This window comes from Bombina bombina, chromosome 4 (assembly GCF_027579735.1).
Source record: "Bombina bombina isolate aBomBom1 chromosome 4, aBomBom1.pri, whole genome shotgun sequence".
NCBI lineage: Eukaryota > Metazoa > Chordata > Amphibia > Anura > Bombinatoridae > Bombina > Bombina bombina.
Genome location: NC_069502.1, coordinates 53582484 through 53598233, shown reverse-complemented (window position 1 = coordinate 53598233; position 15750 = coordinate 53582484). Strand labels below are relative to the sequence as shown.

Below are 15750 nucleotides of genomic sequence, written 5' to 3'. Positions count from 1 at the left end.
TATAAGTAAATTGGAAACTTGTTAAACATTGCATGCTCTATCTGATTCATGAAATAAACATTTTGGTTCATGTCTCTATAGCAGGTGCATATTAAGACTTACATGTACTGTATGAAGCTTTAAATCCAGTTGCTGTAATGGTTCCATCACTAACGAATTCCACAAGCATTGTATTACTGGATGCTACAATTGGGGTCGATATTCCAGAACCACAAATTCTATTAAGGAGAACTTTAGATGTTTTGCTGGCTCCATCATATACAGTTACATAGTCAGATGCACAGTTTTTTGAGGACTGGACATTAAATGTTTCAAATGTCAGGAAAACCTGTGGAAAATTAATATAAAGTTACTTCATATATCTAATTGTAGGACATGTAGGTGTTTATTAGAATCTTGCTCTTGTTTTTGGTAATAGCGAATTTCTGAAACTTGAGTTGTATTGTCAGTGTGTTTTTTTTCAGTGATCACAATCCAAAAATGCTTCTGCTGATAATACTCATGAAGCTCATAATACTCATTACCTCCAAAAACAACACAACATCCTTATCATGATACTTATTCCAATACCCAAATTAATGACAAACAAAATGGCAGTTTCTTGTGTTTAGTGATTGCATCACGGGATGAATGGCCAGTAGGTTAACCACCATTATTAATGTGTTGTGATGTTAATAGGTTGTGTGCAGTTAACCTGTTGTATTTCAAACCATATCTATCTGTGTTTATGTCTTTATTATGAATTGGAACAGGGACATTATAGTGGGCGTGTGTGTTTGCTGAGCTATTGATTTTGCTCATTTTAATTAGTATAAAAAATTATTATTATTATTATTTTTAAATGTAATTGATTGAGCACTTGGTGTTTGTTTTTTGATGTTATTTCATAACTTCACCCAATATGGAGGTGGTAATTTCAGTGTGCGCAAAAACAATGTTATATTATTAAACTTTTGTGTAATAAGTCAAAAAGGGTTGTCCATTGTTTATGGAATCCTCTTAACTGTTGAAGTCAATAAGAGAAAAATGACTCAGAACTGTGTTGGCTGTAATAGCGTTGACATAAAAAATGGCTCACCCGTAGCAGCTAAAATAACATATTCTGCTTATGTAATGTGACTGACATGCAGTGGAAAGCGCTCTGCATATTTTGTTAGCAATAATAATTTTAAACTTGAGATCGGGCCTAAATTGTATATTTATTACCTACATACATACGGCAAATTACCTTATTTTCTGGGGCACGGATCAGCCATAAGCAGTTGGCATTATTTAGATATGCAGATGGATAGTTTGCTGAGGTGAATGTTCCACTGGAATCAACAAGCAAACTGCTACATATATCTAAAAGAAACAAAAAAGTACTGTATGTTTATTCTTTTCTTACCTTTATCTTTGAGTTGGACCACATTGAGCTAATGAAAAAAGGACCAGTGAGCATGAAAATTGAGGTCCATTCTGTGGGGCCGATTTATCAATGTCTTTGGCGACATGATACGCTGTAGCCTATCATGTCTGACATATATCGCTGAATGCAGACAGCATACGCTATCGCCATTTAACATTGCACAAGCAGTTCTGGTGAACTGCTTGTGCAATGCTGCCACCTTCAAAGTCGTGGCCAATCGGCTGCTAGCAGGGGGTGTCAATCAACCCGATCGTATAGGATCGGGCGGATTGATATCCACAGCCTCAGAGGCAGTGGACCAGTTAAGGAGCAGCGGTCTTAAAGGGACACTAAACCCAAAAATGTTCTTTCATGATTCAGATAGAGAATACAATTTTAAACAACATTACAATTTACTTCTTTTATCTAATTTGCTTCATTCTTTAGATATCCTTTGTTGAAGAAATAGCAATGCACATGGGTGAGCCAATCAGATGAGGCATCTATGTGCAGCAACCAATCAGCAGCTACTGAGCCTATCTAGATATGCTTTTCCGCAAAGTATATCAAGAGAATGAAGCAAATTAGATAATAGAAGTAAATTAGAAAGTTGTTTAAAATGGCATGCTCTTTCTAAATCATGAAAGAAAAAAATTTGAGTTTAATGTCCCTTTAACACTGCTGCTTCATAACTGATGTTTCTGGTGATCATGCAGAAAAAAGGGCATCAGAGGCCATTTGGCCCTTGATAAATCAGACCCCGTGTTTCAAACAAAATAAATTCAGTACTTTTTTTAAATGCATTTCATAAGAATGGCATCTAGAAAGAACAAAGACAGATTTGAATATATTGTTTTACTGACACAATTACATTTCTTTTTATTTATCACTCTAATTTTTTCACCCTTTGACAGTAGTAAAAAAATATATATATTTTTTTTTGCCTCCATTGAATGTAATTTTATTAGAATTAAAAATACACATTTCAGACTTCACAAGCCTAACCATAACAAACATCTTTCCCTTTTTTACCCCATCAGACGTTATCATATAAGGAACTGCAAAATAATTTAACTTTTGCTAACAAACTACTAGGTTTGCTTACATTCCACCATTTGGCTTTAAACTATATTCATGTTTTCATTACTGTTCCAAAATGTAAGTTTTATTAACAAAATGGCAGTAGACCTTGTGTACATCACTAACAGTGGAGGATATTGTTTAGCCGTTGCCAAACACTTGCAGAAAACAAACAGTTATTCTGTTGTGCAACTGTTCACACTCAGACATCAGAAAAATATTATAATTATGTCTTTTAATCTCCCTTTAAATACTTAATAGCAGAAATTGCTGCAGAATTTTACACTTCCTCATTAAACCACATACGAGTTGGCAAACAGAGATCATTGAAAAAGACAGTTGTAAAACAAGGCAATTTACATGGTGCAGTTTCTTGGGAATTGCTATTCAAATTAAATGTTGGTGTTTATTACCAACTTGATACATTCCACTCATTTGGTTTTGCTCCAGTTCTGACTAAAGTGAGAAGCATTCGACTAATTTACCTTCATTAAAATAAATATATATATATAACTCTGCTTAGAAAAAAATGCACAAAACTTACCACACTCATAGAGACGGTTAATTTTAGAAACATCCAAACTACTCAACCCATATGATTGACCTATGGGGACGTTTGGATCAGGTTTTGGCACTATAGTAGCTTGGCCTGGTGTGTTACTAAATGCGTACCTGAAACATCAAAATAAAAAATGTATTATATTAACAAAATCCCCAATGGTGTATATTTCAGCATATACCTTCAAGAAAAACGTTTATAAGAACAAATATATATATCATAACCAGCAAAGAAGGCACTCTCTGTTTTTTACAATACCATTTATTCAATACGGTAAACGTTTTCGGGGTCTGAGGACGGGTGAGACCCCCAAAAACGTTTACCGTATTGAATAAATGGTATTGTAAAAAACCGAGAGTGCCTTCTTTGCTGGTTATGATATTACTTTGATTGGGAGTACACCCCGGAGGTTGTCCTGTACGCTGAGTGCTGGTTCCCTACCTTGCATATGTATATATATATATATATATATATATATATATATATATATATATATATATATACATTAGTTTTTTACACTAATAACATATAATTGACATTTCTACACGGGGATTTATTATTATGTAAAAAGGTAGATAATCCCTTTATTACCCATTCCCCAGTTTTGCATAACCAAAATGGTTATATTATATATATATATATATATATATATATATATATATATATATATATATATATATATATATATATATATATATATATATATTTTCTTTTTACCTCTGTGATTACCTTGTATCTAAGCCTCTGCAGACTGCCTCCTTATTTCAGTTCTTTTGACAAACTTGCATTTAGCCAATCAGTGCTGACTCCTAGGTAACTTCACGTGCATGACCACAATGTTATCTTTATGGCACACATGAACTAATGCCCTCTAGCTGTGAAAAACGGTAAAAATGCCCTGAGATAAGAGGCGGCCTTCAAAGGCTTAGAAATTAGCAGATGAGCCTTCCTAGGTTTAGCTTTGAATAAAGAATACCAAGAGAACAAAGCTAATTTGATGGTAAAAGTAAATTGGAAAGTTGTTTAAAATTGCATGCCCAATCTGAATCATGAAATTTTATTTTTGACTTGACTGTCCATTTAAGTAAATAGCATTTTAGAAAATATTCTGATTCTTACAAACCATGCTCTGAAACGACAACGAATGACGGTTCCTTTAAATGACGTCATCCAAGATGGCGTCCCTCGAATTCCGATTGGCTAATAGGATTGAATCAGCCAATCGGATTGAACTTGATTCTGATTGGCTGATTCCATCAGCCAATCAGAATATTCCTACCTTAATTCCGATTGGCTGATAGAATCCTATCAGCCAATCGGAATTCGAGGGACGCCATCTTGGATGACGTCATTTAAAGGAACCGTCATTCGTCGTCTAGTCGTCGGAGAAGAAGGATGGATCCGAGATGGCGGTCTTCAAGATGGAGCCGGTCCTCATCGGATGAAGATAGAAGATGCCGCTTGGAAGATGATGGTTGCCGGTCCGGATCTACTCTTCTTCCCGGATAGGATGAAGACTTTGGAGCCTCTTCTGGACTTCTTCAGCCATCGGATGATGGATGTCTAGCCCCCGCTTGGGCTTAGATGAAGATTTTGGAGCCAGGACCGATCGGTGATACCCGGTGAGGTGAAGATAAGGTAGGAAGATCTTCAGGGGCTTAGTGTTAGGTTTATTTAAGGGGGGTTTGGGTTAGATTAGGGGTATGTGGGTGGTGGGTTGTAATGTTGGGGGGGGTAGTGTATGTTTTTTTTTTACAGGCAAAAGAGCTGAATTCTTTGGGGCATGCCCCGCAAAGGGCCCTGTTCAGGGCTGGTAAGGTAAAAGAGCTTTGAACTTTTGTAATTTAGAATAGGGTAGGGCATTTTTTATTTTGGGGGGCTTTGTTATTTTATTAGGGGGCTTAGAGTAGCTGTAATTAGTTTAAAATTGTTGTAATATTTTTCTTATGTTTGTAAATATTTTTTCATTTTTTGTAACTTAGTTCTTTTTTATTTTTTGTACTTTAGTTAGTTTATTTCATTGTAGTTATTTGTAGGTATTGTATTTAATTAATTTATTGATAGTGTAGTGTTAGGTTTAATTGTAGGTAATTGTAGGTATTGTATTTAATTAATTTATTGATAGTGTAGTGTTAGGTTTAATTGTAACTTAGGTTAGGATTTATTTTACAGGTAATTTTGTAATTATTTTAACTATTTTAGCTATTAAATAGTTCTTAACTATTTAATAGCTATTGTACCTGGTTAAAATAAATACAAAGTTACCTGTAAAATAAATATTAATCCTAAAATAGCTATAATATAATTATAATTTATATTGTAGCTATATTAGGATTTATTTTACAGGTAGGTATTTAGCTTTAAAGAGGAATAATTTATTTAATAAGAGTTAATGAATTTCGTTAGATTTAAATTATATTTAACTTAGGGGGTGTTAGTGTTAGGGTTAGACTTAGCTTTAGGGGTTAATACATTTATTAGAATAGCGGCGAGATTCGGTCGGCAGATTAGGGGTTAATAATTGAAGTTAGGTGTCGGCGATGTTAGGGAGGGCAGATTAGGGGTTAATAAATATAATATAGGGGTCAGCGGTGTTAGGGGCAGCAGATTAGGGGTACATAGCTATAATGTAGGTGGCGGCTCTTTGTGGTCAGCAGACTAGGGGTTAATTATTGTAGGTAGGTGGCGGCGACGTTGTGGGGGGCAGGTTAGGGGTTAATAAATATAATATAGGGGTCGGCGATGTTAGGGCAGCAGATCAGGGACGTGCACTCATAGGAGGCAGGGGAGGCAGTGCCTACCCTGCCATATGTGGCCAAAGCTTAATTAAATTTTAATTAAAACAATAAAAAAATAAAAAAATATATATTTCCCCCCCCCATGTAATGCTATGGAGGGGCATGTACAGGAACACTTCTCTCCATTGCAGTACATGGGTCAAAGGAAAAGCTGTGCTGCAGTGCCACCTGTGTTCTGTCAATATATTAGCAGCAAAAATTGGGACCAATAGGAGGCACCCCTCTTGATGCCTCCTAGCAAATGAAGGATATATATAAATTAATCAGAAGGAGGATGCAGTGAGCAGAGTCATGTGACACAACTGGAAGCTGAGGTAACCTAAGAACAGATGACACCAAGCAGAAGAGTAAAGTAGTATTCTACATCTCTTGTGATTCACAAATTGTGTTCAGATACAGCTCATTAACAGGGGGACAGTAAGTGAGCATAGCCCAATACTGACAGGAAGTCAAAGGGTCAATTCAAATTTAAATCCATAATTTAAAACCCAGAGTTTGAAGTTAAGTGTGCAGTGTCCACATTATTTAAATTAAAGTTTTTGGCATTGAATATTATTTTATTTAATTTGGTACAAACTCCATATATGTTATGTCTGTTCAGTCAGAGGCTGCAGTATCTATTTTTATTTTTCTCTGTGTCTCCATTTATTTAAAGACTGCTGTTAACTTGTAATTCACAAATCAATTGAAAGCTGTTGCATTGTGTTTTTAATATGTGCTGCTTTAATACAAGTTTATATTAATAAAAAGGAGATAATGAGTCATTTAAAAAATATATGTAATTATTGCAGTTAAATGTTTTTAGAAATTAAAATTAAACTTTCATGATTGAGGTAGAGCATGCTATTTTAATAGACTTTTCTAGTTATTTATATTTTGAGAATTAGCATCAACTGTTACTGGCCCCATGTCAGCAAATCAAATTAGTTTTTGAAAGGAACATGAAAGTCATAATTACATTTCCATCATTCAGATAGAAATTGCGCACAAAAAAAAAAAAAAAACCTTTCTATTTTACTTTTATTATTATGTACTTAATTCTTTTGGTATCCTTTGGTGTCCATTGTTGAAGAGCATACCTAAGTGGGATGTGCACGTACGTTTATTGAACACCATATTGCAGCAGCTGTGTTGGCAGTATTGATAATTTGTCATTTGTGTAAAACTTGTATGGTAAATTATTTCTATTTTTACAATACAGTAGTGAGTAGAGAAGAGATTGTGGATCATTCTAATTGCTTAGTAACTGGCACTGTGCCACAGAATTCTGTGAGTGTGTATGTGAGCAGAGTGTGTGTGGGTGTCAGTGAGCAGAGTATGTGTGCTTTATTCTCCAGGTAATCAATACATTTCTGATGAGCTGGTGCTTTAGTGCAGTGTTTCTCAACAATGGTCCTCAAGTACCCCCAACAGGCCAGGTTTTCATTATAGCTGAATCAGTGCACAGGTGAAATAATCAGCTGATCAGTAACTCAGTGGTTACTAACTTGCTCTCACCCATCAACTGATTATGTCACTTGTGCACTGGTTCAGCTATCGTTTAAACCTGCCCTGTTGGGGGTACTCGCGGCCCTCTGTACATGTGTTTCTCCGGCGTGTCATATCTAATGCCTCACCAGCCTCTGAACTCACTGCACGTCACTGCAGCAGATTAGGGGTACATAGCTATAATGTAGCTGGCGGCGGCGTGCGGACGGCAGATTAGGGGTTAATAAGTGTAGGTAGCTGGCGGCAACGTTGTGGGGGGCAGGTTAGGGGTTAATAAATATAATATAGGGGTCGGCGGTGTTAGGGGCAGCAGATTAGGGGTACATAAGGATAACGTAGGTTGCAGTCAGCAGATTAGGGGTTAAAAAAATTGAATCGAGTGTCGGCGATGTGGGGGGGCCTCGGTTTAGGGGTACATAGGTAGTTTATGGGTGTTAGTGTACTTTAGGGCACAGTAGTTAAGAGCTTTATGAACCGGCGTTAGCCCAGAAAGCTCTTAACTGCTGACTTTTTTCTGCGGCTGGAGTTTGTCATTAGATTTCTAACGCTCACTTCAGCCACGACTCTAAATACCGGAGTTAGGAAGATCCCATTGAAAAGATAGGATACGCAATTGACGTAAGGGGATCTGCGGTATGGAAAAGTCACGGCTGAAAAGTGAGCGTTAGACCCTTTTTTGACTGACTCCAAATACCGGCGGTAGCCTAAAACCAGCGTTAGGAGCCTCTAACGCTGGTTTTCACGGCTACCGCCAAACTCCAAATCTAGGCCTAAATAAATAAATGCTAGATAGAATGATGCATTCAAAGAAAATATTAGTCTGACAATAACATGTAGATGTATTTTTTAAATTATCATAAGCTGTTTAAATATTGACAAAATAAGTGTAAAGCTTTAGTGTCTATAAAACAATGGGAGCTGCCATGTTGTAACTTAGGTTATCTTCTCTGCTGTGGCCAATTAGGGACAGTTATAAATAGGTCACTAGAGAGTGCAGCCAATGGCTGTCTGTTATATAACAGTGTTCTGCACTTCTATTTCTAACAGGAACTGAAAAGCTCACAATTTCAGAATGGAATTACAGGAAAAGCGGACAAAATAAATAATGAAAGTATATTGCAAAGTTTTTTTTCTATATATATATATATATATGATTTATCATTTTGTATTACCATCTCAAAGTGTTTAAAGGACAGTCTAGTCAAAATTAAACTTTCATTATTCAGATAGGACATGTAATTTTAATCAACTTTCCAATTTACTTTTATCATCAAATTTGCTTTTTTCTCTTGGTATATATAGTTTAAACTAAACCTAGGTAGGCTCATATGCTAATTTCTAAGCCCTTGAGGGCTGCCTCTAATCACATGCTTTTAAAATTGTTTTTCACAACAAAAGACTTGGAAGTACATGTGGGCCATATAGATTACACTGTGTTCAGGCACAGGGGGTTATTTAAGATTTAGCACAAAACAATGCTAAATGCAAGACATGTGATCAGGGGGCTGGAAGAAGGTTCCTAGATACAAGGTAATCACAGAGGTAAAAAGTGTATTAATATAACTGTGTTGGTTATGCAAAACTGGGGAATGGGTAATAAAGGGATTATCTATATTTTAAAACAATAACAATTCTATTGTAGACTGTCCCTTTAATGTCCCTTTCAGTACTCAGAATAGGGGAGTGTGAAGTAAAGAGAAAGGGGAAAGAAAAAAAGAAACAAACTAAACAAAAATCTCAATTACCTTGAATAATGCATTACTGATGAGTAGTCATATTCAATACCAAGGTTATTTGTGTTCTCCTTATTAAAGTTACCCATTTTATCTATAAAAGAGAAGGATTCATGAAGCTTATCAGATAAGAATGAAATTTACTGGTCACTTAACACATTAGAGCAGTTGGATTGGGTTATTGTTAGTTTAGCTAAGTAACTGTATATATAGGTTTTGTTGATGGTAAAAACATAATTACAAGTGATGGAATACCTGGGATATATAAATGTCTTAACAAACAGATTGTAATAAATTGACAAATATATCAAATATTAAATATTTCTCTGAATTTGCTTACATAAACTTCATAATAAGACTGTGTGCAATGATTAAGGGCAGGGCAATAATTCATAACATTGCTTAACTATACAGTATATCCAACAGCTATATTTTAAGGTAGGGTTAAAATGAGGTAAATATTTTATCAAATCTAAGACGTAAATAGATGTACTTTTACATGGAACAACATATGTAATGTAATTTTTACGCTTGGGGATTAACGTGTATGTAACTGTCTCCCTAGTACAAAATGGGATATTCACAAAAATCTGACTTAGAACTGACCAAGTAATAACTTCTTAAAAGTCAAGTAAAACAGCTGACTTGGAGAAAATTATAAAGACAAATGCGTTGTCAAGTCACATTGTACAACTAGCACCTTGCAAAACTCAGTTTAAGTTGGTTTTGCTAGACAAAAAAAGCTGACTTTCTGGTACAAGTAGATAAAGGGCTAGTTTCAATTGAATTGGTAAATTTTGAATCTGGTGGTAAAACATGTATTTTATTAAAATCTATAGAGAATCACACGTCATAGAGTGTACAAAGTAAAAAAAAATCCAATTTGCATATGTTAGCAAATTTACTTTGTTCTATCTGGTATATTTTGCTTAAAACAGGTAGCTAGGCTGAGGAGTGTGCACATGTTAGGAGAACTATATTGCATCAGTTTTGCAGAAATAATGTTTTTAATGTTATACATTTGTGAGGGCACTAGATGGCAGCAGTGTTCCAGACATATGAATGCTACCTGCCTAGGTGACTTTGTTATATATTATTATATATTTTAATTGTATGCTCTTTCTGAATAGAAAAACAATGTGTTTAATTTCCCTTTAAGGTTATTTAATCCTTAAAGGGACAGTAAACACCTTGTAATTACAAGACATTTCTGTTGTGTTGCTATAGAATAACATTTTTAGCCAAGACTTAGATTAAGATCCTTTTTACTGAAATTATTTTTCAATAGTCAAACTCCACCCAACATTTAATTTATTTGCAGGAGCCAATCTGGGCTTTAGACTGCAGACAACAAGACTAGCTAGAGTCATATTGTTATTATAAAGGGATCTGATTTGATGTTGTTACCAGTTAAAGCAAATTAGGTACAGATATATAATGATTTAGCCTTGAGAGTCAGCAAGGTGCTTTTCATGTTCTGAGAATTAGAAATTGCTACATTTTTGGAGCTAAAATATATTAAAAATAAATCAAATGCATTGCAAAGTTGTTTAATTACATATAACGCAATACATTTGACATAACATATCAGGACATGCCCCTTACCTGGTGATATATATTGTGTCATGATAGTGACATAGTCATCTCTGTCACTTCTGCACTGCTCATGAAGAAATCCCAAAGCGTGGTTCAACTCGTGCTGGACAGTTCCATGTCTAATGCAGCCACCCTGACTCAGAGATACGGTCTGAACTCCATGAGTCATTCCAATGAAGGACCAGCAACTGAAATAAAAAAATGCAAAAAAATTAAATTAAAACTACTTTGTAAAAGCAGTTAAAACAAAGTTTGCATCGTTTCTCATGCACTTGATTTAAAGGGACATACACAGAAAAATATTCCTTGCTTTTATTTTGTTCCAAACTATTTATTTTACAGACTGGAGTGTATTATATTGTTTACAAATAGTTTCTTTACTTTTATTTTGTTGTTTGAATTATCTGCTTTTTCTGCTTAAACTTTTGCCTACTGAAAAACTATGCAAACGAAAAGCTTCAAGAAAAAAAAAAGAACCTTCCAGTGAGGTATGGAAGAGAGAGAAAGCCCAGCCCTTTTTAAAGGGTGTTCCTGAATTAGCTTTAAAGGGATATTATAGAGTATGAGATTGTAATATAAAATGTGTAGTGTGTCCTATTATGGGATAGAAAGGTCAAAATTGAAATGTGCACAAATGCATTTAATTTTCAGATATTCTCAATATACTTCCATTAGCAAAAATGCGTCTAGTAGAAATTATTACGGTTTTCCAAACTCCAAAGGCATATGCACAAATGCTGTGAAGGCCCTGTGCACCAGCATTAAAAAATCACACCTTCTCAGAGTGTCAGCAGTGGATTGCATGACACAAATTATGTTTTAACCACCATCTCTCTGAGCTGAAATGGTGTTTGAATCCTGATCCACTGTCACACGTAGCTTATGTGCATATGCCACTGAAACAGTTGTGACTTTTACCAGAAACATTTTTGCTAATGAAAATATATTGCAAACATTAATATTAAATGCATTTAGGCACATTTCAATGTTGAACTTTCTATCCCTCGTGTGCATATAGTGGTTAATTGTATTTAAAGGGATATTTAACAGTAAACGCATGCTAGACATAATTATGTATTCAAAGAAAAGGTTAGCCTTAGAATAATATGCAGATGTATTTTTCTACAATTATATTAGTTATTAAATATTGAATATATGTGTAAAGTCAGCGCTGTGGAATCTGTTGGCGCTCTACAAATAACCAATAATAATAATAATAATAATAATAAAGTCTTTGTTTCTATAAAATTAGTTTTAATTAATGGCAAATTCTGTTTTATTGCCTAATTTATATCTATCCCTAATTGTCCTTAGCTGAACTGAGAGATAGGTGGAAAATCTAAGTTGAAACATGGCCATAACTTTGTAGAAACTAAAACGTTATATCTTCAATATTTTGAGGACTAATTTAATTGATACATAATTAATAATTAATAGAACAATACATCTGTATATTATTCTAAGGCTAATCTTTTCTTTGAATACATAATTATGTCTAGCAGCATGTATTTACTGTTAAACATCCCTTTTAATACAATAAACTACTATACACTGCAAGCCTGAGTACACTGTCCTTTTAACAAAATGTTCAAGAAAATACTGTTTGTTGAAAAAATTTATCATAGGTTTTGGAATGTTAAAAAGACAGTGTTCTATAAAATTGTCTTCCCTTTATCCAGTTTACCTGTTGAAGTGTATTAAGTTGTAGATCATTTACCTTTATTTTGTCATTTGAAAAAGCTGCTTTTGCCCAATGAAACGTTCAGCTGTTCTTAAAATTTGAATTTTGCAATAATGGCTACAGAAAAGGTTTGTAAAGAAAAGGCTTCAGAAAGAAAATCAACCTCCCAGTGGGAGGTGGAAGAGAGAAAGCCCAGCCCTTTTTAAAACGTGTCTGAATTAAAGGGACACATTTTAAAAACTCTTGTCTAATCAGCACTCTTGTTATACGTCACTCACACTTTTTTTTGTATCTAGAGCACTGATTGTTAAAAAAAAATATATATTTTTGCGCCGGGTATTTGAACTTCAGCGCTACATTAAAAAGTAAGTTATAGTTTATCTTCATTACAACTGATTAATTAAACTCCATCTAAAATATTGCTTACACTGTATAGAATGTATCAGTGCTGGCTTATAAATAACTTAACAGGAGTGAGCACAATGTTATCTATATGACACACATGAACTACCAATTCTTAACTGTGAAAAACTGTCAAAATGCACTGAGATAAGAGGCAACTTTCAAGGGCTTAGAAATTAGCATATGAGCCTACCTAGGTTTAGCTTTTAACAAACTAAAATAAGATAACAAAGCAAATTTGATGATAAAAGTAAATTGGAAAGTTGTTTAAAATTGCATGCCCTATCTGAATCATGAAAGTTTAATTTGGACTTGATTGTTGACATTTTATATTGATGTTTGCTTTGTGTTCATATGGAGAAGTGAACCCCATGTCTATGCACATATTCATATCAATAAAACGTACCCATCATTAGGCTTAATATCCAGATAGTCTGTTTCTACCGAACGAGAAACAAAGTTCACACATGTCAGAGTCATAAATTCTTGCATAGCTGCAGTGATTATAGATATGTCACTGTCACCTGCAAGAAAGATTAACAATTATAAACTAGAAATAAATATTTTATTGACCATATGTTAAATGATTTGATGTACACAATCCAAACACAGTCATCAATGCAACTTACTGTAATCAGATGATAGAACATATGGCACGTTGACAATTCCGCTGCTGGATTTGGGCCACAAGCAGTCTGTGCAGCTATAAGCGTTGCGTCCAACCTTGAAAGCTATGTCGCCCTGGTATATAAGCCTCTTACATTCTGAAATAAGTAACCACATTTATTGTATTTTTTATACCTTTTCAAAAAATTAGTTGGCACAGCCTTATAGCTGTCAACTGATATAATAACAATGATCACCTGACAGCAGATCATAGAGCCTTGCTTTTATAAGCTACATATTATAGGGACATTAAACACTAAATACATTATTGAATGATGTACCCAGAGCAAAGCTCAGCCTAAGAATATTTTGTACATGTATTTTTAAAAATTACATTAGTTCTTAAAATATTGAATGAAGTAAGGGTAAAGTTAATATCCATAAAGGGCTACCATATTGTAACTTAAGTTACCATTTCATGCTAAGGCAAATTAGGAATGGTTATAAATGGCCTACTAGAGTGTGCAACCAATGACTGTGTGGAATATAGCTCTGTGTCCATGTCTTCCATGTTTAACATGAATTGGAAAGCCAGAATGAAATTACAGGAAAGAAGAACAAAATAAATAATGAAAGGATATTGCAAAGTTGTTTTACTATATGTAATTAAACAATTTATATTACTATTCTGAGGTTTTTAATGTCCCTTTAAAGCAAAATAAATAATACATTTTTTTAAAAGAACTTACATATAATTAACTTATAACATTGCAAACAAATCTCAATCTTCTTTCTCCTCCCTGTGATATTGTAGTACTGTAATTCTGAGATGCCCATAATAAGGAATTATAGATTACCAATGTGTTGTTCCTGTTCTAGTTAGTTACATTCTAAAATAACGTAACCAAAATAATGTAAATCATATGATGTGGAATCTCTACATCCAAAGTCAAGAAAGGATTTTACAAGAAAAATAGAATATATATATATATATGTCCATTAGATATAATGAAAATTTAGCAACTGGTGCCTGTTTATGCATTATTCTGAAAACAAAACAAAACACTAAATCCCAATTAACTTAATACTCACTAGAACTTTATTAAAGGGACACTAAAACATTGAAATTTATATATAGACCGTTTAGTTATGCATAATGAAATAGCTTTGCAATATATGTTAATTCTTTTTTTTGCCCCCCTTTCATGTAAATCAGCTCTGAAAATTGAGGATTTTCTAATTTTCAGCACTTGAAATGCACCTGCTGACTTCTCACAGCTAATTGAACTGCAAAACAATTATTATGGCTGTGACTAGCCTTGTTGTCTGCAAACTAAAGACCAGATTGGCTCCTCTAAATAAGACAAATGGTAGGTGGAGCTTGACTATGGAAAACAATTTAGACGGCCACTCTGTAGAACCACCAACAGAAATACCTTGTTATTACTATGTATTTACTGTCCCTTTAATGAGTGTAGTCACAATTTATAACATAATTATAGTTAGGGATGGGCGAATGTTTTGCAACATTTTAAAAAATGAAACAAATTTTAACACATTTGTTCATTTTGAATTTTGAATGTATGATCAACATTTTAACATTTGTTTAATGTAATAAAATTTCGAATGCTTTCTTTAAATGTAATATTCAGTTCAAATATTTCTAATAAATTGATTCGAATTATGCAAAATTAGAATTTAAAAATTGCGAATCTATGTATTTCTAATAGTATTTCTTATGCTCTCTTTAAATGTAATATTCAAATTATGCAATATTTAAAATAGAAACATTCAAATTGATATATTTGTATCTATTAAGTATCAATTTACTAAATTCTCTACCACATGAACTATTGAACTACTGAACATTATTGTTACATTCTAAATTTCGAATGTGGATATTCGATTTAATTCTGAGCATTCGAAAAATGAAAGTGAATTCGATTAACGAATTTTATTGGATTTTCATTCTTATCAACATTCAATTGTCCAAAATGAATGTCCACAGGACTATTTGTTCTTCCAAACGAATTACACATTCAGCACATTTGCCCATTCCTAATTATAGTACAGTTATCAAACAAAAATACAATTATCTCAGTCAAGAAAGTATTGTTTTCTACTTACTGCGATTGGCATTTATTACTGTGGTATAGATGTCATATCCATCTGTTAATAAAAAAATACATAAATTAAAAGACAGGAAAAACAAGTACAGATATGCAATAACCAATTGAACAACATTATTGCATCAATACCTTATATGTTTATATTAAAGGGACACTGAACCCAAAAAAATTCTTTTGTAATTCAGAAAGAGCATGCAATTTTAAGCAGCTTTCTAATTTACTCCTATTATGAATATTACTTTGTTCTCTTGCTATATTTCTTTGAAAAAGAAGGCATCTAAGTTTTTTTGG

General features: G+C 33.7%; 1 protein-coding gene across 1 annotated transcript in view; it reads right to left on the bottom strand.

Moving 5' to 3' along the window:
• Positions 1 to 15750, bottom strand: part of LOC128655235 (embryonic protein UVS.2-like) — a gene marked incomplete at its 5' end in the record, with an annotated part of 48400 nt that overhangs the window by 10413 nt on the left and 22237 nt on the right. Inside the window, 8 exons of the mRNA XM_053708900.1 lie at positions 103 to 328; positions 1229 to 1344; positions 3012 to 3139; positions 9058 to 9139; positions 10651 to 10829; positions 13131 to 13248; positions 13354 to 13488; positions 15458 to 15499. Of these exons, the coding sequence (XP_053564875.1) occupies positions 103 to 328; positions 1229 to 1344; positions 3012 to 3139; positions 9058 to 9139; positions 10651 to 10829; positions 13131 to 13248; positions 13354 to 13488; positions 15458 to 15499 (1026 nt within the window). The remainder of the gene's footprint in view (positions 1 to 102; positions 329 to 1228; positions 1345 to 3011; positions 3140 to 9057; positions 9140 to 10650; positions 10830 to 13130; positions 13249 to 13353; positions 13489 to 15457; positions 15500 to 15750) is intronic.